Genomic DNA, 23676 nt, shown 5'->3' with positions numbered 1-23676 from the left:
GTTTCTTTTAAAGGGACACGAGATAAACAATTTTTCTCATATTAGTCAGGCCCGTAGCCAGGGGGGGGGGGGGGTAATATTGGTCAAGTAGGTGTTTTTACGAAAAATAAATAATGAAGATAGGTGTTTTTCTCAAACAGACAAGGTTTTCAGCAAGTGCCCCTCCCCCCTCCGAAAACATTCCTGCCTACGGGCCTGATATTAGTAAATTACTCTTTCCCAATTTCAAAATCGTCACGCTTGCCGCCAGAAGACGCTTGGTAAAGCGAGAAAACGCGCACAAAGGAAATGCGGATGGCGACGCCACGTACCGTGAAATTCCCGCACCAAACGTCGCGACGTCATAGATTTTGACGGCATCTGCTAGGTCCTATCTAGTTTGTAATCAGTAAAAAATGAAGTAATTTTTTTCTCTGAAGGAGCCAGAGATCCAACACACCAAGTTTCGGACACTTTTTCGTATTTTGCCGATGCCGGCAAAATACGAAAAATGCACTTTGAAATCTGTGACGTCACGCGCGGCAATTTCGGCGCTAAATTTAAAAATAAAATGTGGACCTTGATTTTCACCTCTATTAAAAACCTATGATGATGAAATTAACGACAATAAAGTTTTCAGAGTGCACTTTATCAATCTTAACCGATCCATTGTTTCACTTTAATGTCCCTTCAAGCAAGTTGACTTGACTCGTCCAGAGCCCCGCAATAAATTTCTGAGTGGTAGTGGAACCTTATAAAACAAAATTTCACCGTATATAGGCGTGCGTAAAGCCCCTCCATGCGTTTTCCGCCGGCTAGTAGACGCGATGGAGGGGCTTTAGGCGTGCGCACTGACGCTCTCATCTCTATTGCCTCGGTTTTACAGCGTCTACTCAACAAAGAAGAAGTTCACAAACCCGTGCTGCAGATACTGGTATGTAACCCTCCATCACTTCTTTTTTTTTTTTTTTTCAGGTTACTTCAGCTACCTTTAGCCAGAGTTTAAAAATATGCCAACGCATCCAATGACGACGCGACCAAATGCATGTTGTTGAAGATTTGCTGGAGTACGTCACACTATTTTTTGTGTTCTGATGATTAATTGCTTAATTAGGCCACCTTAATTAACTAACTTTCGAAGCACTAAAGCTAGACCAAAAATTCCAAAAAGAAAGTTGTAGATCGGTTTGCAAAACGTCCGATTAGAAAGTTTCTCACTTTCTATCTATTAAGTGTTACTGTTTTTCTGTTTACTACAGATGCTCACGAAATACCAAAAAAAAAAAAACACGTTGTGGGTACGGATTCCACCAAGGGAAAGGGTGATTTTTCGTCCACCTTAATTCCTTTCAATTTAAGCGAGGATCATTACACTACAGTTTTAAGAAACCACACATAAGGTCCCCTATGCTTTCCTTGGCTTAATTGTCTGTCGGTTTCATTAGTTCTGTATAATGCGGAAAGCGAGCCCCTTGGACAACTACCCTTATTTCGTACGTTAATACTTTGTCACTTTTTTTTTTCATTTTCAGGGCTTAAACGCCATTCGCACTGACTCTGCGGAGAGATGTAGGATAGCGCTCTTCGATGGAGCAGACTGCCACACGTGTGAGATATAGATCTTTTTTTTTTTTTTTTTGCGAGCTTATTTTTGAGTCTCGCTTCTATCGCACATTACAGAAGCATATCAGCAACTGTATATATCGCAATATACCTGGTTTGCAGATGCAATGCTTGGAGCGCATCTTACAAGCACGCCAGCCTACAACAACCAAGTTGACAAATACTCAGTGGTGCGACTGGAAAAGTACATGTGGTACACAGTCAAAGAAAGTAACAGGCAAGTTCGCTGATGTTTTTGCTAGTATGTTGAGGATACCAATAACTGGGACAGTTATTAGCGCTACTCCTTTTTTTTTCGGGTTATACACGCGCTTAGGTATATCATGGTAAAGGTTTCAGTGTTCTTGCTGTTGGTTTCTTTTGTCTAGTGAACATTCATTTGGAGGACACTGTATATCTATTTTAACAGCGAAGCTTTTTCAGGCAGCCTTAATTTGTGCGGCCTGTCCTGTGCGGCCTATCCTGTGCGGCCTATCAGGTATGTGCCTCAGAAATCGGGTAAATCTCATTAATCACCACTGGTCCACCAAAAATGAAAAAGAAAACAGTTAGCCAGAGAAACGGGCATGTGCCACAGAAGTTTGTGCGGCCTATCAGAAAACTATCAGCATCATAAACGGGTGTGTGCCACACAGGCCCGTAGCCAGGAATTTTTTTCGTGGGGGGGGGGGGGGGGGGGTGCCTTGCTGAAGGCCCTGACTATTTAAAAAAAAGCACCTATTTTCATTATTTATTTTTGGTAAAACACCCCCTCCATAAAAATTCATGGGGGGGGGGGGGGGGGGGGGGAGGCCTACACCCCTGGCTACGGGCCTGGTGCCACAGAAATTGGGTAAATCCCACTACTCACCACTGGTCCACTAAAAAGGGAGAAGGCAACAGTTAGCCCAACACTAGGGACTAGGGAACGGGAAAGGCAACGGCGGCTGCGAGACAACCCCGAAGCAATGGAAGGCCTACGCCAACGACGACCTGCCCGTAGATCTATGTGAGGTGCGAACGCTTGGTTTCTGTAGCGGGAGTTTCTGTCTCTGGAGTTAGGACATCCGTGTCGTGTCGGTGACTGTCTGTGGTTCAGCTCGAACCTCTCTGCACCTAGCATCACCTAGCTAAAGCCTAGCAACGACCTAGAAGCAACCTAGAAACAACCCTCATTACCTTACCTAGCTAAGGCCTAGAAACAACCTAGAAGCAACAAGATTAGTCTTTAGAATCGTCCAGTTTGGCTGTTTCAAGGCTTGCGCGGCTTATATCGCAGGCTTCGTCAATATTTTGAGAGAGAGAGAGAGAGAGAAATAAAGAGAGTGAGACAAAGAAACAGAAAAAAAGAAAAAAATTCTTGGCGAGGCGGGATTCGAATCCACGTACCCACGATCCGAATGCGAGCGTCGTAGCTACTCGAATATCCAGGCACGCCAGCAAGGCATTGCATATATCCTTGTATAGTATAGCAAAGGGATGGGAAAGGGAAGTGAGGCTGAGGAGGAGAGTTGTGAGGGTGATGTGGAGGGAAAGGAGGAGGGGAGAGAGTAAAACATACCGTAGAAATAAAGAGAAAGAAGTAGATAGAAAGAAAGGCAAGCAAATAAGAGAGAGAATAAAATAAAGTAGAAAAAAAGTCAAGGCAGCTTCGCATTAGTGGTGCCAAGCCTGAAGGAAGTGCGGAGCTGGGCAGCCTTCTTTGTTTCTCTTCTGTTTTCTCTTCCTTTCCTCATTTATTTCTTTCTTTTTCTCTTTTCCGTTTATTTTCTATTCTTTTTTTCTATTTCTATTTATTTCTTCCTCTCTCTTTATTTCTTTCTCTTTCTTGCTCCTTCTATTTTTCTTCCTATTTTTTCCCTTTCTTTCTTTCTATCTTTATACGTGGTTTTGCCTGCGTTACGCCAAGCGACGACAGCATACGACAGCCCGGGCCCCTAAAGTGCTCCTGAAGCCCCTGAAGCCCCTAAAGAGTGGGCCCCTGAAGTCGCACTTTAGGGGTCCGCTCGAAGAACAAGAGGAAGAAGAGTTCTCCTTGGCGCGAGTGTGCGCTCACTTATAGTCATCAAGGCGCTCCAAGAATAATGGGAAGAATACTTCGCCTTGGCGCGAGTGTGCGCTCACTTATCATCATCAAGGCGCTCGAAGAACAAGAGGAAGAATACGTCTCCTTGGCGTGAGTATGCGCTCACTTATCATCATCAAGGCGCTCGAAGAACAAGAGGAAGAATACGTCTCCTTGGCGCGAGTATGCGCTCACTTATCATCATCAAGGCGCTCGAAGAACAAGAGGAAGAATACGTCTCCTTGGCGTGAGTATGCGCTCACTTATCATCATCAAGGCGCTCGAAAAACAAGAGGAAGAATACGTCTCCTTGGCGCGAGCATGCGTTCACTTATCATCATCAAGGCGCTCGAAAAACAAGAGGAAGAATACTTCGCCTTGGCGCGAGTGTGCGCTCACTTATCATCATCAAGGCGCTTGAAGAACAAGAGGAAGAATACGTCTCCTTGGCGCGAGTATGCGCTCACTTATCATCATCAAGGCGTTCGAAGAACAAGAGGAAGAATACGTCTCCTTGGCGCGAGTATGCGCTCACTTATCATCATCAAGGCGCTCGAAAAACAAGAGGAAGAATACTTCTCCGTGGCGCGAGTGTGCGCTCACTTATCATCATCAAGGCGCTCGAAAAACAAGAGGAAGAATACTCCGTGGCGCGAGTGTGCGCTCACTTATCATCATCAAGGCGTTCGAAGAACAAGAGGAAGAATACGTCTCCTTGGCGCGAGTATGCGCTCACTTATCATCATCAAGGCGCTCGAAAAACAAGAGGAAGAATACTTTGCCTTGGCGCGAGTGTGCGCTCACTTATCATCATCAAGGCGCTCGAAGAACAAGAGGAAGAATACGTCTCCTTGGCGCGAGTATGCGCTCACTTATCATCATCAAGGCGTTCGAAGAAGAAGAGGAAGAATACGTCTCCTTGGCGCGAGTATGCGCTCACTTATCATCATCAAGGCGCTCGAAAAACAAGAGGAAGAATACTTCTCCGTGGCGCGAGTGTGCGCTCACTTATCATCATCAAGGCGCTCGAAAAACAAGAGGAAGAATACTCCGTGGCGCGAGTGTGCGCTCACTTATCATCATCAAGGCGCTCGAAAAACAAGAGGAAGAATACTTCTCCGTGGCGCGAGTGTGCGCTAACTTATCATCATCAAGGCGCTCGAAGAACAAGAAGACTTATCATCGAAGAACAAGAGGAAGAAGAATTCTCCTTGGTGCGAGTGCGCGCTCGGTATGCTGCAGATGGCTATGCTATTCGTGGTTTTGCCTGCGTTACGCCAAGCTAGGACAGCATGCGATGACATCATATTGTTACGCGTAGAGTTGCAGTATTTACAATATATTTACAATACGTAAAAGGTGTAGCGTTGACACACTATGACAAGTGCAACACCATCGATCCAAGCCCGAGACACTTCAACTTCGTCTTCGGCTAGTAGTGTCCTCTAATCCACAGTGGCACAAACACCTATATGTGACAATATATACAACATACGACAGGCCGGGCCCGTAAAGCTCCGCACTTTAGAGAGAAAGAGAAAGGGAAGATAGAGAAATAAAGATAGAGCGAGAAAGAGGAAAAAAAAAACAGATAGAGAGAAAGAGAGAAAGAAATAGAAACGGCGACAAAAAAGAAAAAGAGAGCAAACATACCATGTATAGCAAGGGGTGGGAAAGAGAGAAGTGAGAGGGTACAATCATAGCTAAGCGACTTAGTGCAAGCTGTGCTAATTTTGCCTCACGATTCGATTGCCGCAAAAATTTCTCGAATCTGTCAATAATGAGCGGCATTATAGCTATTTCTCGCCCGCTTTAAGCACTTTCTTGAACGCTTTCTCTCTCCTCTCGTCCCGACGAGCGCGCCGGAAGCTACACAGGGACGGATGGCATGGGGGAGAGAAATTACGTCAGCGCGCGTCATGGCCTTGAGCGCGCGTGATGAAATGCGATCGCTCTCTCCCGTTGTGATTCCTGTGCGCTAGTGTGGCTATACTGTGTAATGTTAGCAGACTATGAAGCACGGCGCCGGCCGGTGGCGGCACCCCGTGGCAAGAAGCGGATCTGATGTAAGCGCCGCTCTTGATTTATGTCGGTTATTGGCCAATAGCCTGCTATCTGTTCTTCGACGTCAAACAGCAGGCGACAGCAGCTCCGATGAGAGTGAGCACACGCCTCTGTATGAAAAGAAGGCGCCTGAGAATATGACAACTTCGCGCTCCTCTTCTAAAATCTCTTTGCCGTGCACGACTGCAAGATTTGGCTAAGCTGTTCATAGCAGTGCCTGCTTTCCTTATAGATGTGTTTTCTCACTAAGCCCGAGGGGTGGTTCATGACCTCTTAAGCGCTGTTTGTCATTTCGTACCATACTACCTAGTTCATTTGCACGAAGAGTAGACTGGTTAGCCGTTAAATCTAAGAAACTTGAGTCGCGCGAATAAAACCATCTGCGTGCAGCTTTTTTGGGGGGAGCACTGGCCTAGAACATTTTGTTGTATAATAGCAGGCGGTTGTCCAGTCAGTCCAGCAAATGCGCACATCACCTTCCTCTTGGCACTAAAGCAACGAAAAATCTTACATTGCCAAGGGCGTAACATTTGTAACTGGCCACAATTCGTGCAAAACATCCATTTCGGGGAGGTGTAAGGGTGTGAGTCGAAGAAGCGTAAAACAAACAACCTTGTGAGTTTGCTTCAGTTTTCTGTGCGCCAGTTTTGATTTCTGGTTGCTACAAAAAGATAAAGTGTGTAACTGCGCCTAAGTTTCTGAATAACGTTACTGCATGCTCGGCATTGGGCTCTGAATTTTTTTCTAGAGATATTCTGGTTATTTTGGGCCTAACCGTTATCCGGAAAGGCGATGACGTGGGCTGCACGTTGCGGAGGCCTTCGATTTCCATCTCATCAACGCCATCTGCAGGTGAGCCTGACAGTGAAAGCTGATTTCTTTACGTCCGCGTACGTGGTCATTGTGCCTTTCGGAGCTCAAATATTGCTCGCGTGCAATCTGTCGCCGTGTTTAATTTTCTATTTGCTCCTATCATTCTGCTTCTTTCTCCGGAAACTCGACAGGGCAAATTGTTGCAGGACCACGAAGTGCAGGGAGCGTTTGAATCGCGAAATTTTCGTGTCGAATAAAAGCGTTTGTCGAAAACAACCTCGAAATATTTCATCCAATACCGAACATCGGCTCATTTCTAAATGAAACAAAACGTAAAGTTTGCATGGAATCCGTTTGCTAAAAGAAATAATTCATTACATTACCGGTTGAATTAATGTAATGTCACTCGCAAATACGCGATTGGCACCGAGTTATACAGGGTGTTTTTTTTAGACAATACAAAATTTTATAAATATGCTGTGACAGCCTACTGCGAGGCGGAAAAACTTTGCCGCACCCAAAGTTACATTCAAATGAGTAATTGACAAAAACTGTTCAATTAACTTTCTAATTATTAATTTGAGGGCCGTTGTTTAAGAGTTGTAGGACGTGACAATTTATGACATGTCTATTTTTTTAAATCGCAAAAAACGCACGTAATTTGAGATAATAATATCGAGTGTACCAGGCGCGCAGGAAATCCGTCAGCCCTGTTACGTCAGACCGGAAGGTCACGTGACAATTTTTTGAAAAAAGGCGCGTCGCAGCAGAGCATGGTCAGAAGAAAAGGCAAGTCGTCCCAAATACCCAAACGGACCGCTTATTCTTTGCTTTTGGTGTGTAGTGCTTATCTGTTTCTTTCGCTCTGTACCCAAGAAAACCACAATTTCCACTTTTATTGCGATAGCAATTATATGGACAGTCTCGGCTGAATTTTGCCGTCGCCGTCGCGGTCATGCACCGTATATGTATAGGTATGTATGTATATATAAAAAACCCGCAAAGAAAAATAATTCAGAAAAGTGCTTCCAAAGCGCGGAATCGAACCAGGGACCTCTTGCTCCGCAGCGAGCGGCGCTAACCGCTACGCCACGAAACGTAGACCCTCCACGAAGCTAACGGCGAGTGTTACATACACACCCTTTACCGCTGGACGGACTCGGAGACGGCCGGCGCTTATAAGCGTTTCTTCATTACCAGCGAGATGGCGCTAGGAGCACGACGGGCGCATTTAAATGTCGTCGGCGAGCTCGCTCGCTTCTTCTCATTGCGCAGGGAGAACGTTGCCCTTCCGCTGTCTGCTCGCGCGGTTTTCTGGCGGTGAGGGGAAGAGGGTTGTTTCAAGCTTTCACCGTGGTGTCTGCGCTCATGTTACGGAGCGTACGAAAGTCACTCGAGCTGAAGGGACGCCGCTAAACGAACAAACAGACGATGAGCGCGAACTATAAGTGTCACAGCTCGACACTTTAAGCACGCTAGTTTGCTTCGCTGCTTCGGCCGCCTTTGCAACAGGAGCGCTGTTCAAACTGAGAGTATCCATTGGCGAGCCTCACTTCGTATAGCATTAGTTTCTTGCTATCGCATTCATTGCTTCGCCCTTGCGGCGAAACTGTGACTTTTTCTTTCACTGTACAGTTTAAAACTAGGCGGCAGCCACCGCGGCGCTGCTTCTCGCAGACAAGCGAACGAGTTCTTTGCATTTATTTCGAATTTAACAAAGGAACGAATAACCACCACACACCGAACACAAAGAATAAGCTGTCCACTCGTGTATTTGAGACGGCTTGCTGTTTTTCCTGACCATGTTGTGCTGCGACGCGCCTTTTTTTTTCAAAGTTTGTCACATGAGAAATGAGAAAGAATGAGAAATATAAAGAAAGAAATGTAGAAAGAAAAAGAAAGAGAAGAGAAAGAACATCAACGAAAGATAGAGAAAGAAGTATAAAGAGGAAAAAAGATAGAAAGAAATAGGAAGCAAGCATCGCGTTGTCTAGCGACCAGATACCGCACCACCTGTCCAAGCCGCGCATGCACAGTAGCTAAGCCACGCCCACCGACGGAGACATCGCGCGCAACCTCCGCTCTCGAGTGCATAGCCTGGCTGCGTACTCTCGAGGAGGAAGCCGCGCATCTCGAAGCTAGAGGTGTCGGTCGACGGGGAGTACGAGCGGCGACGGGCCCGTGCTTCGCTGTGCCAAGCTTTGCGCGACTTAGTGCAAACTTCCCACAATTTTTTCTTTACAGTCAACGCCGGACGACATCCTCTTCTCTGGATATCTTATTGTCTATACGTTTGGGACGTAGTCTTAAGAAACAACTGTTTAGTCTTAAAGGGGAGCGACCAAGCCGTCCCGAAATCTTTACTCAATCAGACCTGTCCCGTCATCAGTGTGCAGGGTTATACGGCCATGCATGTTTGTGGCGATAATGGCGGCCTATCGAGGGTCCTGTTGTTTCATTCCAAGAACTGTTTGCCTCCCACCTTTAACCCCGGAAAGCCGGTGACCAAAGGCAGGCCGCTGTGAGAGGCACGTAATCGCTTCATTTTCATGTTTGTATTTATTGCAAAGCTTGCTTTTCTTTCGGACTCGACCAACCGGGGTATAGAAGTCCGTCCTCCATACGCATAAACATTGGTAAGTAAAGAGGTGTGTCTTTCCATTTTTTTCCTTTGACAAGCTTTCGTGATACGGAACACTTCAATGCTGCCGGAGAGCGGTTGCTCTCTCTTGAGAAATGCAGACAGTTTGTTGCTTGAACGCGCTGCGTTCGTTTAATTCCATTGCAGCACCGGTAGCGGCGTCATTTGGAAGCAGCTCAAACGCCTATATCATCCCGATCGCTCAACTTACTCCCTTCAATTCAAGGTAATTGCTTTTATTTTCATTCTCCCAGAGACTCTCATTTGCCGTGTCCGCCTTAAGGTTTAATTTTATTATGGCCACAGAATGTATAGGTTTTGCAACCGTAGTGTGTGTACGTCGCTATTGTTTGTTATATATACCACAAATAACCGATCGCCTTTCGGTAATAGCTGCGAGTTGCGTGTGTGACTAACGTGAACGACACGTCATGAAATGAATGGATGATAGGCATGCCATCTATATGTCACGCCATCAAGAGCACAGGCATGATGCATATGTCGTGAAGCCGTCGGGGTCGTTCCATTGACGTTATACGTATACAGGGTGTCACAACTATCACGCAGCACGATTAAACAAACAAAAAAAAAAAACAGGAACGGCGTTACGCAAGGCAGACCTATAGTACATATTGTTCCCAGTACACTGGAGTACCCACTACTGACTTTTTCATTAATGAGGTTTTTTAATGAGAGAGAGAGAGAGAGAGAATAAACGTTTATTTTGAGCAAGCGCACTGTGCGCCCAAGGTGGGCGGTCGGTAGCCGCGGGCCTTCGCCATCTCTCGTGCCCGTTGAACCAGCTAAACTGCGCTGATTCTTCAGGTCTGGGTCCGATAGCTTGGCCTCCCACTGCTCTTCGGTTAGTGTAGCGGTGCTAGGGTTTTGTACGCATCCCCACACCATATGGCATAGAGTGTCCGGGACATCACAGTGTTTGCAGGTGCACGAGTGCTCAGTCGGTGAGATGCGTTGAAGCAGTATACCGTGAACGTAAGTGTTCGTTTGCAATTTCCAGAGGGTTCGTTGAAAATAGCGCAGTTAGATGTCTTTAGAACATGCCTAGGTACGCCTCATTGACATTTTGATAATTAGGTATGTACTTGTCGAGTTGCAAATATAATTATGACTAATTAATCAAACATTATTAAGGAATAAATAAGTAGTGGCTACTACAGTGTACTGGGAACAATATGTACTAGGTTTGCTTCGCGTAACGCCGCTCCTCTTTTTTTTTTAAGTCGTGCTGCGTGATAGTTGGGACCAGGATGTACCAGGATGCGCAAGCATGTATGACAAACTGCATGTCCTGTCCTGCATGGCATGAGAAATAAATTGCACAACCTGCATGTCATGTATGACATAACATGAATGGCGTATATGACCAAATGTCATTGCAGTCATTTCCTCAGCTGTGGTGTTCAAGTATGCATGACATAGCATTGAATGACAAGGAATATATTTGACTCCGACGGAGGGTGCCAGTTTGAGACCCGGCCCTGTTCCCATATGTTTGTTCGAGGAGCCAAAATCGCGCCATGTCACAATCTGCACGAAGGCGGCTTATGCATGGGATTCATTGATCGATAAGGATTGCATATGCCGGACGTTAAAGAAAGGAAGAAGGAAAGAAAGAAGGAAAGAAAGAAAGAAAGAAAGAAAGAAAGAAAGAAAGAAAGAAAGAAAGAAAGAAAGAAAGAAAGAAAGAAAGAAAGAAAGAAAGAAAGAAAGAAAGAAAGAAAGAAAGAAAGGAGGCGCAGCATGTGTTATGTATGTATGCTACACTTCTTTATAGGAGGACAATCAGAGTTCGGGTCACGTATAAGACTGCCGTACGATCTTGGAGAAGTTACAACGGGACAGGAAAGTTGTTCTCCCTTCATCTGCTGGATGAAAGTGGAGAAATAAGTGCGACGGTGTGGATCGACAATCACTGCGACTGGCTTTACGATGCTTTTCAAGCCAGCAAGGTAAGCTATAAATGTATAGTTTCAAAAAAGTTTTAAACTTCGCGATGAAGACGGGACGACAACACATACACACACACAAGCGCAGAACTTCCAACTGACTTTATTTGCGGAAAGCAGGTGATTTAAAGTTTCTTCAAAGTAACAAACATAAGAGCAAGGAACAATCGCAATGACACAGTTAAAAAAATTACACCATCTCCCGCTAAAGGGGACGATGAGGCAATGCGAAGCCGGAGCACTTGCACGATCGCGTTCCGTTGGCGTTCGCTGGGCATGCTACCGACCTCGCGTCGTGGAACGCGAAGAGGAACACTACGCGCGTCGTGTCTTCCCTGTAGCCTGGTCGTTAATTCTCACAGGGCGTGCGGGGAACGCGGTCGACAGGCGCGCGAGAGAGAGGCAGCGTAGGAGAGGAGAGAGAGGGGGAGGGGACGCGCATTCGCTGGCCCTCATCGCGGCGCGGAGTTGCTCGGAGGATTTCATTAAAGACGGACGTGTCCCGCGATGCCCTGTTCGCCCGCTCAGGACGTACTCGTGCCTCTCGCCGTAGGCGCCCCGTGACGGTTGCCTCGTCCGCCATGCCGTGCGCCTCTCAACGACTGGGGCTTCGCCGCTCCGTCGCCGACGTGCATCGTGCCTCTAGCCGATCGTGGTCCCGTCCATGAACTCTTGTGACCGGCTCCCAGCCCATCTTTCCTATCTCTTTCTTCTCCGTCGCTGTGCCCTTACTTCTTTCCTTTTTTCTTTCTACTTTTCTTTTTATCCCCTACCCCCTACCCCTACAGGGCGCTTAGCCGTGTCGCTGATGCAGACAGAAATTAGCGCCCTTTTTCTTTCCCCCCAAGAACCGCTATATATCGCGGCGCTGCGTTAGCTGCGTAGCCCGCATTTCAGAGGAGCCAACCGAGACAAGCGCTGGACTGAACGCGCGCAGCGCTCTACCACTTGAAGGAGAGGAGACTAAAGGAGGAGAGTAACGTATGCGCCGTGAGAGCAGAAGCGAGAACGCAGGAGAAGCGCAAGCAGGTGCTGGGAGCGAAGTGGAGGGAGTAACGCGCAGCTGTTGGAGAGAGGGAAGGAGGAGAGTTGCACATGCATAGTGTGAGTGCGGACAACTACGCCGCGTGCGGATTACCGCGCCGCGTGACATACCCCCCGAGCAAGAGATACTTCGCATCTAAAACAACAACAAAGGCGCGTGCGCATCACGTACGCGGGAGTTATCTGATATGTCCATTCAATTTCATCCCTTGATAACGATATCGAAGGAGAGCTGACACAGCTATCTCCACTTTTTGCGATGAAAAATACCTCAATGACTTCCCTTTGAGTTCTCGACTTAGCCTCCGATAGGAACCTTGTCTTTTCAGATGAGGCAAGCAGATCTTGCTATCGCACCTCTTGCAATGCAGGGCGAGATTGCTACCCGTGCTGGTGCGCAAAGATCGGCTGTGCGCTTGTGCACGCTCATTGAAACATCGGCCGGTTTGGCCTATGTGAGACCGACCGCACGAAAAGGGTATCTCGTAAATAACGTTGGGATCGCAAGTAGTGAATTTCATCTGATGGTTCTTTTTGCATGACATCTCTTGTTTTGTTCTTGTCACAAGCGGGCAAACTTTTTGAAGTTTGCAAGGCGCAGAGAAGACGACGCGAATTCCATACCGTTGTGCGGCCTTCTTAACGTTATGGGACAGACAATGCAAATAAGACATGACAAAAGGTGGCTTTTGGTCCAAACGTTTCTCTTGCTTTTCTGAGGATCTTAACTTTTGAAGCAGGCTTTCGGATGTGCTACGAAGCAAGTGTCGCGGATAGCCAGCAGAAAGCAGGCGTGCTCTAGTGAAGCTTGATGATGCTGTGTGGGCACAAGATTTTTGTAAAGCGGAAAGGCGGGTAGACATAATGATAACACGTTTCACAAGCTTAGAGTGAGCACTCTTGTAAGGTAGTAGGCTTTTGTTGGACCTTGGATTATACGTTCAACAAACGTGGCCGTCGGTAATCTGTAATTTGATGTCCAAGAACTGGATATGGTTGTCCTTTGTCAATTCATGTGTAAAAGTCAAACCTTTCCCGTCAGAGGAGAAGATGCTTAGGATGTGAGAGACAACACTGTCAAGGTCATTGCTAAAAGAGGAGTGTAAGATCACTAAAAAGTCGTCAACATAATGAAACACCTGCAAAACCGGTTGTTTGGAAAGTTCACTTTCCAGACGCCTATCAAAGAAGGCCAGAAAAATATCACATAACACAGGAGCAACAGAAGAGCCAATGCAAATGCCGGATTTTTGTACAAAAAAGTGCCCATCATGATGGGTAGCTGTCGAGCTTAAGTAAAACTGAATATGTTCTAAAAAATGTTCTGTGCTAAAGCCAGCAGTATTGTGAAAATCTGTTTCGCCAAATTCTTCAACACTTTCCCTGATGGCTTTAAACAGTCCATCGTGTGGTATAGAATAGAACAAATCTTCCACGTCAACGGAAAAGGTCGTGTCAGCGCGGGGCAGTCCTTTTTCCAGCGTCTGTAGAAAGTCTTTAGAGCTACGAATGACGAATGACGTGTTCTCGAGCAATTCAAACCGGTGGATTTCCAGGCAAAGTTTCAGAGGAAAGAAGCCTATAGTATAGAGTTTTGGAATGAATGAATGAATGAACGAATGAATGAATGAATGAATGAATGAATGAATGAATGAATGAATGAATGAATGAATGAATGAATGAATGATTTCGAACACAGTTTCGAGAAAGGTGCAGTAGCAAAAGGCATTCAACGTCTCCCCTGTGCCACCTATACAACTTTGCACGCTGTGTGTTTGGACGTGAAAAAAATAAATAGAAAAAAAAACGTTCCGCGCAGGTATATGAGATTTCAAACTACACCGTGAAGCCACCAAAAGACCCCTCGTATTCAACTTTCGAACACGAATACGAGCTGTCATTCTCATCAGCAACCAGCGTCTATCCATGCCGTGATGAGCCTCCAAACATTCCCATGCTGAAACTCAAATCGGTGCCTATATCGAATGTTCCAGATGTGGCCGAGAACGGTCTCATTGGTGAGTTCTGAAAAATCTTTATTTTTTTGCTTTTTTTTGTCTCTTGTGGTGAATACGTATATAGCCTCCTGCCTCGTCCTGTTGGTAGTCTAGAGCTCCTTCAATGATAATAATAATAAAAAATAAGGTGGCCGCCCACCTTGGGCACACAGTGCGCTTGCTGAAAATAAACGTTTGTTCTCTCTCTCTGCCACGTGTCTGGTGGCTGATTTCGAACAAGGGTGAACCCAGCGCAACATCCTGATATATTGTTCAATATTAACGACATATATATTAGACACAGTCATGTGAAAGCGATATATAATAAAGTCAAGAGAAGCGGTTTTTAATTAAAGTGTAGTGATTGTTACATAAATGAAAATGAAAGTGGACCCTAAAACAGTTTGTCACCGAAGGGGACCGCGATCCCCAAAACTTTCGCATTACTCTCCAAAGGCACGAATGACTGTACAGATAACGATCATCGTTACATTGCTTTTCTCGTGCACGCTATAGCTCTTCGAGAACGCCGGCACGTGCGGCACATCCAATTACAACGATAGGACCACGGGTGCTTACCTCCGCACTCCAGCGACCGTTTCTTTCAAGTAGCTAAACCCAATCACAAATACTGTTATGCTTTCTGGCTGTATGCAGTGGCGTAGCCAGGGGGGGGGGGCACACCGGGCCCGGCCCCCCCCCCCCCCCCCCGAATTGTTTTTTTTTGCCACGGCATACAGAGCTCAAAATGACACTCGATCACATCTGCCTGGCCGAACCCCCACTTCAGATCAAGGTGGTGCCCCCCCGCCCCCCCCGATAAAAATTTCTGGCTACGCCCCTGGCTGTATGCGCACGGAAACACGCCTGTAGCGTAGCCAGAATTTTTTTCCGGGGTGGAGGGAAGGGGGGGGGGGGTCAACCATACTTTATGTATGTTCGTGCGTGCGTTTGTATTATTGCGTGTATGTATACGAATGCAAAATTGAAAATTTTCGGGTGGTTTGCACGCCCCCTCCTGGCTAGGCCAGTGACTGACGCCACGTTTTAGAAACCCAAATTTTCTCCTTAGTTCGAGAGCTTGCCCGCTTCTGCCATCCCTCCTCATAGTGGCAGCAAGCGAGGGAATACCTCTTCGAAGATCCTATTCAGTCGGTGTTGCTTAGGGGCCTATCAGAAGCAAACATTTAACAGCGGAGCCACATACCTGTATGGATCTCAATTCTGGTTGGATTACGCAACCAGTACTAAACTTCGCAGTCTTCCAAGTTGCGATACGGTGCCCAATGTGGCCTGGCCGAATTCGTTGATCAGTCTGGACTTGCAGACGGCGTCAAACGCATGCGCGGTGTCGTGGCAGGCGTAGCGGGATATCTGTCGTACTTGCCATACAGGCACACCAAACGATTTTTATCGATTTAGTGAATTTAGTAAATCATCCTTTCGCAATGCCAAAAGCACAAATCTCGCCCAGAGAGGACGCTTGGAAATCGAGGAAACGCTAAGAAAAAAAACAATATGCAGGTGGCGCCACCTCATTTGAAGTTCTCGTACCGTCCCGCTGTGACGTCATAGATATTGATGGCGTCTGCTGGAGCCTACATGATTCTTTATTGGTAAAATTGGGGCAGCTGCGCAGTATTTGTGCGAAGACTGAGGAGACAGCAGAGCTGGTGGCGTTCCCTTCCTCCTTTCTCTCCTCCTCACCCTCACATTCCTTTCCGACCTGTTGCTAACTACACTACACAAGAGTACGCTATGCTTTACCATCTCCGCTCCTCTTCACCCTCACTTCCCTTTTTCACCCCCTTGCTAACTATACTATACATGGATATCATGCCACTGGTAAGCTGCGTGGCGTGACCTTTTTAAGAGACAGCACGCATGCGATACGATGCCTTGAGTCAAGGCGTCGCACAGTCGCAGGTACTTTGTGGTGCCCGCCTCGAATTTCCGAAACTGTATGGTTGCTATGCCTAACGGCGCTAAGCCTAATGGTGCATGTTGCCTCCCCTGGTATTTGCAGACGTGATCGGGGTCTGCTCGTGGACAGGCGACGTGAGGACGGTGAAGAAGCGGGCCACTAATGAGGACCTCAAGAAACGAGACGTACTCCTAGTGGACGAAAGCAATACGGACGTCCCCCTCACACTCTGGGGTGATCAGGTGCGACTGTGAGATGCGGTGCCGTAGACTGCGATGTTTGTCACAGCGGGGGCGTTATATGCTAGAAGCGTATACCGAAACGCGGGTATAATGATTGTACAGTAATTCGCACAGAAGGCCGCGGAGATCACATTTTGCGAATATCACGTACAGCGCTGCGCGCCTCGCATATATACGCTCCATATCGAAAAATACGGCAGATCCCATGCACTGTGGGAACCGATGTAATGCGAAGCAGCCGGCAAAGAGCTGCTACATCGCCTTGTTTGTCTTTCATTCATGCCATGGTCATTCATACCATGGTCAAGTCATTCATGCCATGGCATCTAGTTCACTATATATGGCATGTTTGCCATGCATGCATGCATGTACAATCCGGCATGTACCATGCTAATGAAACGTATATTCGGGAGTATACAATGCATGACCTGTCATTTCTGTTCATCACGCACTCGTGTCATGCCATGCCAATCTTGGTATATATCCAGTTAACAAAACGTCCGCAAGTGCACCGTGACGGTGTCATGTAAATCATACCGTATATGACATGCATGCCGTCACGCAATACCAATTCTGGTGTATATCAAGCTAGCGAACCGGCCGCGAGCGCACCATCAGCGGGGCATGCAAATCATGCCGTACAAGACATGCATGTCATATTTTCATGTTACCGCCTGGCATTTATGTTCTTCATGCAGTCACGTTGTGCATTACCGAATTTGGTGCATGTCAAGCCAACGAAATGGCCGCTAGCTCACCGTGAGCGTGGCATGTAAGTCATGCCGTACATGACATGAATGGTATGATTTGCATGTTACCACCTCTCATTCACGTTCTTCATACAGTCGCGTCGCGCAATACCAGTCTTGGTGTATATCGAGCGCACCATGAATGTGGCATGTAACTCATGCCATACATGACACGCATATCGTGGTTTTCATGTAACCACCTGTCATTTATATTCGTCATACAGTCATGTCGCGCTATACCAATTTTGGTGTTTATCAAGCTAGCGAAACGGCCGCGAGCGCACAATGAGCGTGGCGTGTAAATCATGTCATGATTTTCATGTTACCACCTCTTCTTTATGTTCGCCATACTGTCGCGTCGCGCAATACTAATATTGGTGTATATCACGCTAGCCAAACGGCCGCGAGTGCGCCATGAGTGCGGCATGTAAATCATGTCGTACATGACATGCGTGTCATGGTTTTCATGTTAATAATAATAATATCTGGGGTTTAACGTCCCAAAACCACGATATGATTATGAGAGACGCCGTAGTGGAGGACTCCGGAAATTTCGACCACCTGGGGTTCTTTAACGTGTACCTAAATCTAAGCACACGGGCCTCAAACATTTTCGCCTCCATCGAAAATGCAGCCGCCGCGGCCGGGATTCGATCCCGCTACCTTCGGGTCAGCAGTCGAGCGCCATAACCATTAGACCACCGTGGCGGGGCATGGTTTTCATGTTGCCACCTGTCATTTACGTTCGTAAGGCGGCTAGATAGATAGATAGATAGATAGATAGATAGATAGATAGATAGATAGATAGATAGATAGATAGATAGATAGATAGATAGATAGATAGATAGATAGATAGATAGATAGATAGATAGATAGATAGATACGCTCAAAATCGCAGAAGTTCGCTAAGAAATGCTTCGCATTTAGAAACAATTCCTGCGCCCCTCTTATGTGCCTCACCAGTCCTCTTCGCCCGTGAAGTGACGTAATGTTGCCCATATCGGCCGTTACGTAGCGCAGACTTCGTCGATATTAAGAAACGGCGCCTTGGACCCTTGATGCGGTGATCCGGTTTTGGCACTGCAGTTGTCGCGCGTGTCGCGTATTTGTTACCTCGCCAGTGCCGATCGCACCGCGCTTCGTCACCGCTCCGCTTTGACACGAGCGACACGTGGAGGAATGCGGAGCCTTGCGCGGTCGTTGGCTGCATGCCGATGAAGTAATCGTTGACTTAGTGTTACGTTGCCGATGTGGGCGTAGTCACGAAAATGGGCTACGCCAACCTCTCTTCGCTGCAGAGAAGGTTGGCGTGGCCGAGCGAGAAGCTGAAACGAGCCCAAATGGTTGTTTTATCTGCTGTAACTTCATCATTACACCACTTATACGCAGAATTCTCGCGGCAGCATGTTCACATTGCAGAAGTGCGCTGTTATCCCTTCATCATAAATTTTGGGTCGCGGGTTTGTTTTCTGGACATTTAAACTGGCTGACAAAATACCGGTGACCAGTTCAGCCATTATACTTGTGTTATCGCCTCCACGTTGTGTTTGCGTCTCTTTGGCCACGGCCACCGTGTTGCGGCTCATGCTGACCGCGACTTCACACGTATGTGAACATCAGACGCGTACCGAAGTGGCCGACATGTTGCGACAGTGTTGGACATCGCAGTGCGCGATGAGCATGCTGCCTTCACCAAATGGTGTCTATAGGTGCAGCCAAGGGTAATGGGCTGTGCTTGTTGTCCTCTGTTGAAATTAATGTCCTAAAATGACTGAAGTTATAGACGTAAGAGACAACCGCTTGACTTTCGACTAAAGAACACGAGTGAAAGCGACATCATGTGAGTACAAAAGCACAAGCTGTCAAGATCGGACTGTTGTTGCGGAGCCTTACTCGACTGTCTGCAGGGTGCGAGATTACACTTCAGTAAGCTTTACTGTACATGCCCTAAGGCAGCCGTCCTCGATATATAAAATATAAAGAAAGGCAAGCAAACGAGCGGGCGCGCTAACAAGCAGGGGTAGTATGTTTTTTGTTCCGGTATACGCAACTGCTTGCATGGTCGCAGCACCGTAGCGCCTGGCTATCGATCGATGTAGGGACATTTTTCGACGATTCTATCCGCCATTCTAAACACATATTCTTTGTGTCTGTGTGTGTGTGTGTTCTAGGAAGAACAAAGTCACAGTTTCGCCACAACGGTGAAGCAATGAATGCGATAGCAACAAATTGGAATGTAACGCAAAGAACAGAAGGCAGCTCGAAATTTCCAGCGCGTCGCTGAAGTAAATGGTGTATATAAATAGCTCGCCGTTAGCATGCTGAAAAACGGTACTCCTCGTGGCCTAGCCGTGTAGCGCCGCGCGCTGCGGAGCGAGAGGTCGCCTGTTCGATTCCGCGCGTCGGAAAGTATTTCTATCTTCGTGGTATATATATATATATATATATATATATATATATATATATATATATACGAGACATGACGGCGACGCCGACTGCAAAAACCAGCTGAGAGTGTCCCTATAATTGCTATCGCAATAAAAGGTATAAGAACGCAACAGGTCCACCATAACGCCGCTTCCGAACAATTGACACCAGCAGTGTACTATAGAATGCACTTCGTGGTTATGTGATAGAATGGGTAACTCGCCGTCAGACGGCGCCTCACGTTTACGGCTCCTGTAATCTGAAAGCGCTAAGAAGTTTGTGGAACAACTAAAACTTCACTGTAAGTATCCTGTTTCATTATAAACACAGGCGGAGAGGTTTGACGGTGCTGGCAACCCTGTCATCGCTGTGAAAGGAGTGCGCGTGTCCCGATACAATGGTAAGCTTCTGCAGCTTTGTTGTCTTTTCGTGCATGTCGTTGTCGCAGGCCTTGCTCAAGTGAATGCCGGTAGCGTACCCTATCCGGGCCTTTTAATGTCTTTTTTTTTAGATACGAAGCAGCTTATGGCGGAGCTCAATCGGGTGGTGGTGTGCGGCGTGACCACCCTTACTGCGCATGCGCATCCTCCTCTCCATCCTCTCCTACGCTCCCCCCCTTACGCGCGCCTGTCGACCGCTTTCCCCGCTCGCCCTGTGTGAGAATTAACGGCCAGGCTAGAGGGAAGACACGACGCGCGTAGCGTTGCTCTTCGCGTTCCACGATGCTTTGAATGGATGGATGCAGCTTACGGCGCGGGACTTCGCCCCAGCTTAAGAACCTGGTGAGCCAGCTCCTAAAAAGATTACACCATCTCCCGCTCAAGCGAACCATCTCCCCGCTGTTTCGCATCCACACATGGTTCCCTTTAGTGGGAGATGGTGTAATTTTTTTTAGTTTATCGTTCGTTTGCGTAAATATGACTACACTGTGCGCATCGTTGATGCACACGACATGCACGGACGTTCCCTTCACATTGCAAGTTCGCACTGATATGTTAAGAGACTCTACATATACAATCTATGGACATATAATTCTTTATGAGACATTAATGTAGCAGCGTTTCTCTATAGAAAACTTGTAGACTATAAGGTATTCGCATTAATTTGCTATAACTGCTTAAAGGCCTTCGTGGAGTTCAGACAACTATTTTTACAGGATACCGGACTTGTGGGGTATTCCTGCGACACTACAGTTAAAGCGCAATGTACAGAAAAGCGTTAATGAACATACTCCGAAACTTGACGTCATAACAATCACAGTGGTGGTGGTGGTGAAAAACTTTATTATAAAAGAGAGTGTATGAGCCCCTGAAAGGGCCCTACAGACTAGGTGACATCCTCAGTCCGGGACGTCATTGGACGACACCGCTGCTTTTGCTCGCGCAATGAGGGCTTGTTGGGCCCCCAGGTCAGAGCAGCTAAGCAACGTCGCCTCCCAGTCCTCTCGCGTAGGGTTGGGGAGGGGGGGAATGGCTGTATTCAGCTGGCAGGCCCATACCATGTGGTAGACATCGGCTGTCTCCCCACAGTGCTTGCACCTGCCAGTGACTGCTGGATCGAAGTATTGTAATATGGCCGGGCATAGTAATGTGTTCGTTTGAAGTCGGCGTGTAGGATTCTTTCTCCCGCCTTATCCAGACCCTTGGCGGGGGGTGGATACCGGCAATGCTGGAAGCGATAGTGCTCTACAATTTATTTGTATCTGAGCAGCGGCGGTTGTGGGTTCCAAATCACAGTGCTAGTCCGAGTATAATTGTTATAGTTATGACAGCCGCAGTGTTATTGTAAAGTATAGTGGTATCCAAAATCATAGAAAAAATTATCTTCTTTCTTATGATTGGTATGACTACACTTCTGATGTGTTTGCTACTACTACTACTACTACTACTACTACTACCACTACTACTACTACCACTACTACTATTACTACTACTACTACTACTACTACTACTACTACTACTACTACTACTACTACTACTACTGCTACTACTACTACTACTACTACTACTACTACTACTACTACTACTACTACTACTACTACTACTACTACTCCTACTACTGTTACAACGACGATAACCACCATCACCGTTACTAGTACTCCACTCGGTTACAACCTAAGAGAAAATGTAAGCACCGCCCACAGTAAGTAGTTCGGCGCGCCCGCCCTTCATCTTTGAAAGACAGTGGTGCTAGCTGGTTTCCGCTCGAACCGTACGTACTTTTTCTCGGCCGGTGTAAATACTACGCACATTAAGAGCTAAAGGTTCGTCGTTACTACCTAAAACATTACATTTGGCTGAGCAGCGATGTCAAAATCCCTGAGGAAGTTTACTAGGACGTTCAAGTTTCCGGCCTAACACCGACGAAAAATCCTTGGAACACAAGGTGTCGGTCGAGCCAGGGTTTCGACAAGCGGACTTGTCTTCAAGGCCGCTTGTCGAAACGTTGGCTCCAGCGACACCTTGTGTGCCAAGGATTTTTCGTCGCTTCAAGGTTCCATCTTCCCGTGACCTTCTACCTCATTTCGACCTAACACCAGCGACACAAACGTGTGTCTGTCGGGAAAGTCAACTATCCGGCCGAAACACTCGAGAAGTAATTGACGTCATGAAAATGGGCAAGCGCTGTTGAATGGAGTATTTACGCAAGGTCTCTCTGTGGGAGGGACAGTGAACGCTGTGGACAGAGCTGAGGTTTTTTTTATTATGTTGTAACCGAGTACAGAGGTAATAATGACCACTCTATATGCATCTTTCACTCTGCCTATACACCTGCAGGTAGCATATCCCTGTCCATGCTTCCCTCTGGAGCCCTGCACGTCAACCCGAACATTCCGGAGACCCATACACTTCGCAGCTGGTATAAGGAAAGCGTGCGTTGGCCTACTCGTTCGCTCTCAGCCCATAGCAACGAACTACTGGGTGAGCAACTCCTCCAACATAGCGTTAACAGTTATTATTTTTTAACAGCTGCGTAGTTGTAAGGTGCGGAAGTGCTTCCCTGTGTCGACTGCGCCACCGTTATTTTGAGTCCCATAGATGGCGCTGTGCTGTTCAGCAGGATAGAGTTACTGCATATGGCTCCTATGGAGCCATATACAATAACTCTGCAGCGGCAAATTGGGAGGGAAAAATAACGGAACTCCGTGCTGATCTAATTGTAGTGGCAAGACTGTATGGTGCGTCAGACTTGCTTTTTACGCGGGAATAGAATGATGGTATCTTCTGGGTGATTCCACGTAAGATCGAACAAACGATGGCTGGTCGACCTCTCAAATTTATTTCAAAATTTTATATATTATTGCCTGATGAGTGGAAAGAAGAGATCCGCAATTTGTTTTGCCGCCAAAAATTTTTTCGAACCACAGGAAATCAATAATGACGAAGAGGTGGAGTGGAGCGCTCATCCGCTCTGCTGTTCTGGCCAACTTTCATTATGAATTGCACAAAATATATTAAAGTTAGGTAGCTGAAATTTATTTACCTAAATATATGCATGTTTTTGCTTCTGCTCAGCTATTTTTAGTTTTTATGTGTAGTTTAGATGTTTTTATAAAAAACCTAAAAAATGGACCAATCGGCAAAATTTTCTTTACTTTGAAGGTCTTTATCTCAAAAAAGCCTTGTAGCAGAGCGACAAAAATTCTGCATTACGTTCTTCGCATACTTATCTACCAAACTGCCAAATCTTGTATTTATATAACTTTTCGGGAAAGAGATATCATCGGGCTAAGTTCAAGAAAACGCCGAACAATGAAAACTTCTGACGACAATTAAAAAAAAAACCCATTTTTTAAATTTCTTAAACTTTGTCCACTTATTCTCCTCCACATCCGCTTTCACAATCATTAAAAACATGTTGCATAATGTCGTCGCACTAATAGTTACGGCCCCTCCAATGAGACCCTTAGGCAAGGATGGGCAATTCCGACTTCTTGCCCAGCAAGTGTATAAAATGCAGGCAGGATTGAATTTCTTTTTATTCAAAGGTCAGCAGGTACCTAAAAAGGTGTCGCCGGCACTGAAGACGTTAATTTTGAAATTATTTGGTCACTGCAGCGGCCACGAGCGCGGAGCTACCGAGTAGGCGCGCGCGCACCCGAGATGCTCGTTGTAAGAGACGGCGCAGTGAGAGCTCGTTTTCGCGTCCTCAGACCGATTGA

At 46.7% G+C, this 23676-nt stretch overlaps 1 protein-coding gene across 1 annotated transcript in view; it reads left to right on the top strand.

Moving 5' to 3' along the window:
- LOC119389947 (replication protein A 70 kDa DNA-binding subunit) overlaps positions 1–23676 on the top strand; it is a 48869-nt gene that overhangs the window by 1040 nt on the left and 24153 nt on the right. The window contains exons 2-11 of the mRNA XM_037657404.2: positions 866–913; positions 1512–1587; positions 1705–1819; positions 6459–6562; positions 9312–9390; positions 10960–11134; positions 13995–14193; positions 16199–16338; positions 19845–19914; positions 22292–22435. Of these exons, the coding sequence (XP_037513332.1) occupies positions 866–913; positions 1512–1587; positions 1705–1819; positions 6459–6562; positions 9312–9390; positions 10960–11134; positions 13995–14193; positions 16199–16338; positions 19845–19914; positions 22292–22435 (1150 nt within the window). The remainder of the gene's footprint in view (positions 1–865; positions 914–1511; positions 1588–1704; positions 1820–6458; positions 6563–9311; positions 9391–10959; positions 11135–13994; positions 14194–16198; positions 16339–19844; positions 19915–22291; positions 22436–23676) is intronic.

This window comes from Rhipicephalus sanguineus, chromosome 4 (genome assembly GCF_013339695.2).
Source record: "Rhipicephalus sanguineus isolate Rsan-2018 chromosome 4, BIME_Rsan_1.4, whole genome shotgun sequence".
NCBI classification, from domain to species: domain Eukaryota; kingdom Metazoa; phylum Arthropoda; class Arachnida; order Ixodida; family Ixodidae; genus Rhipicephalus; species Rhipicephalus sanguineus.
Note: the sequence above shows the minus strand (reverse complement) of the source record. Positions and strands in the feature narration are given on the sequence as shown.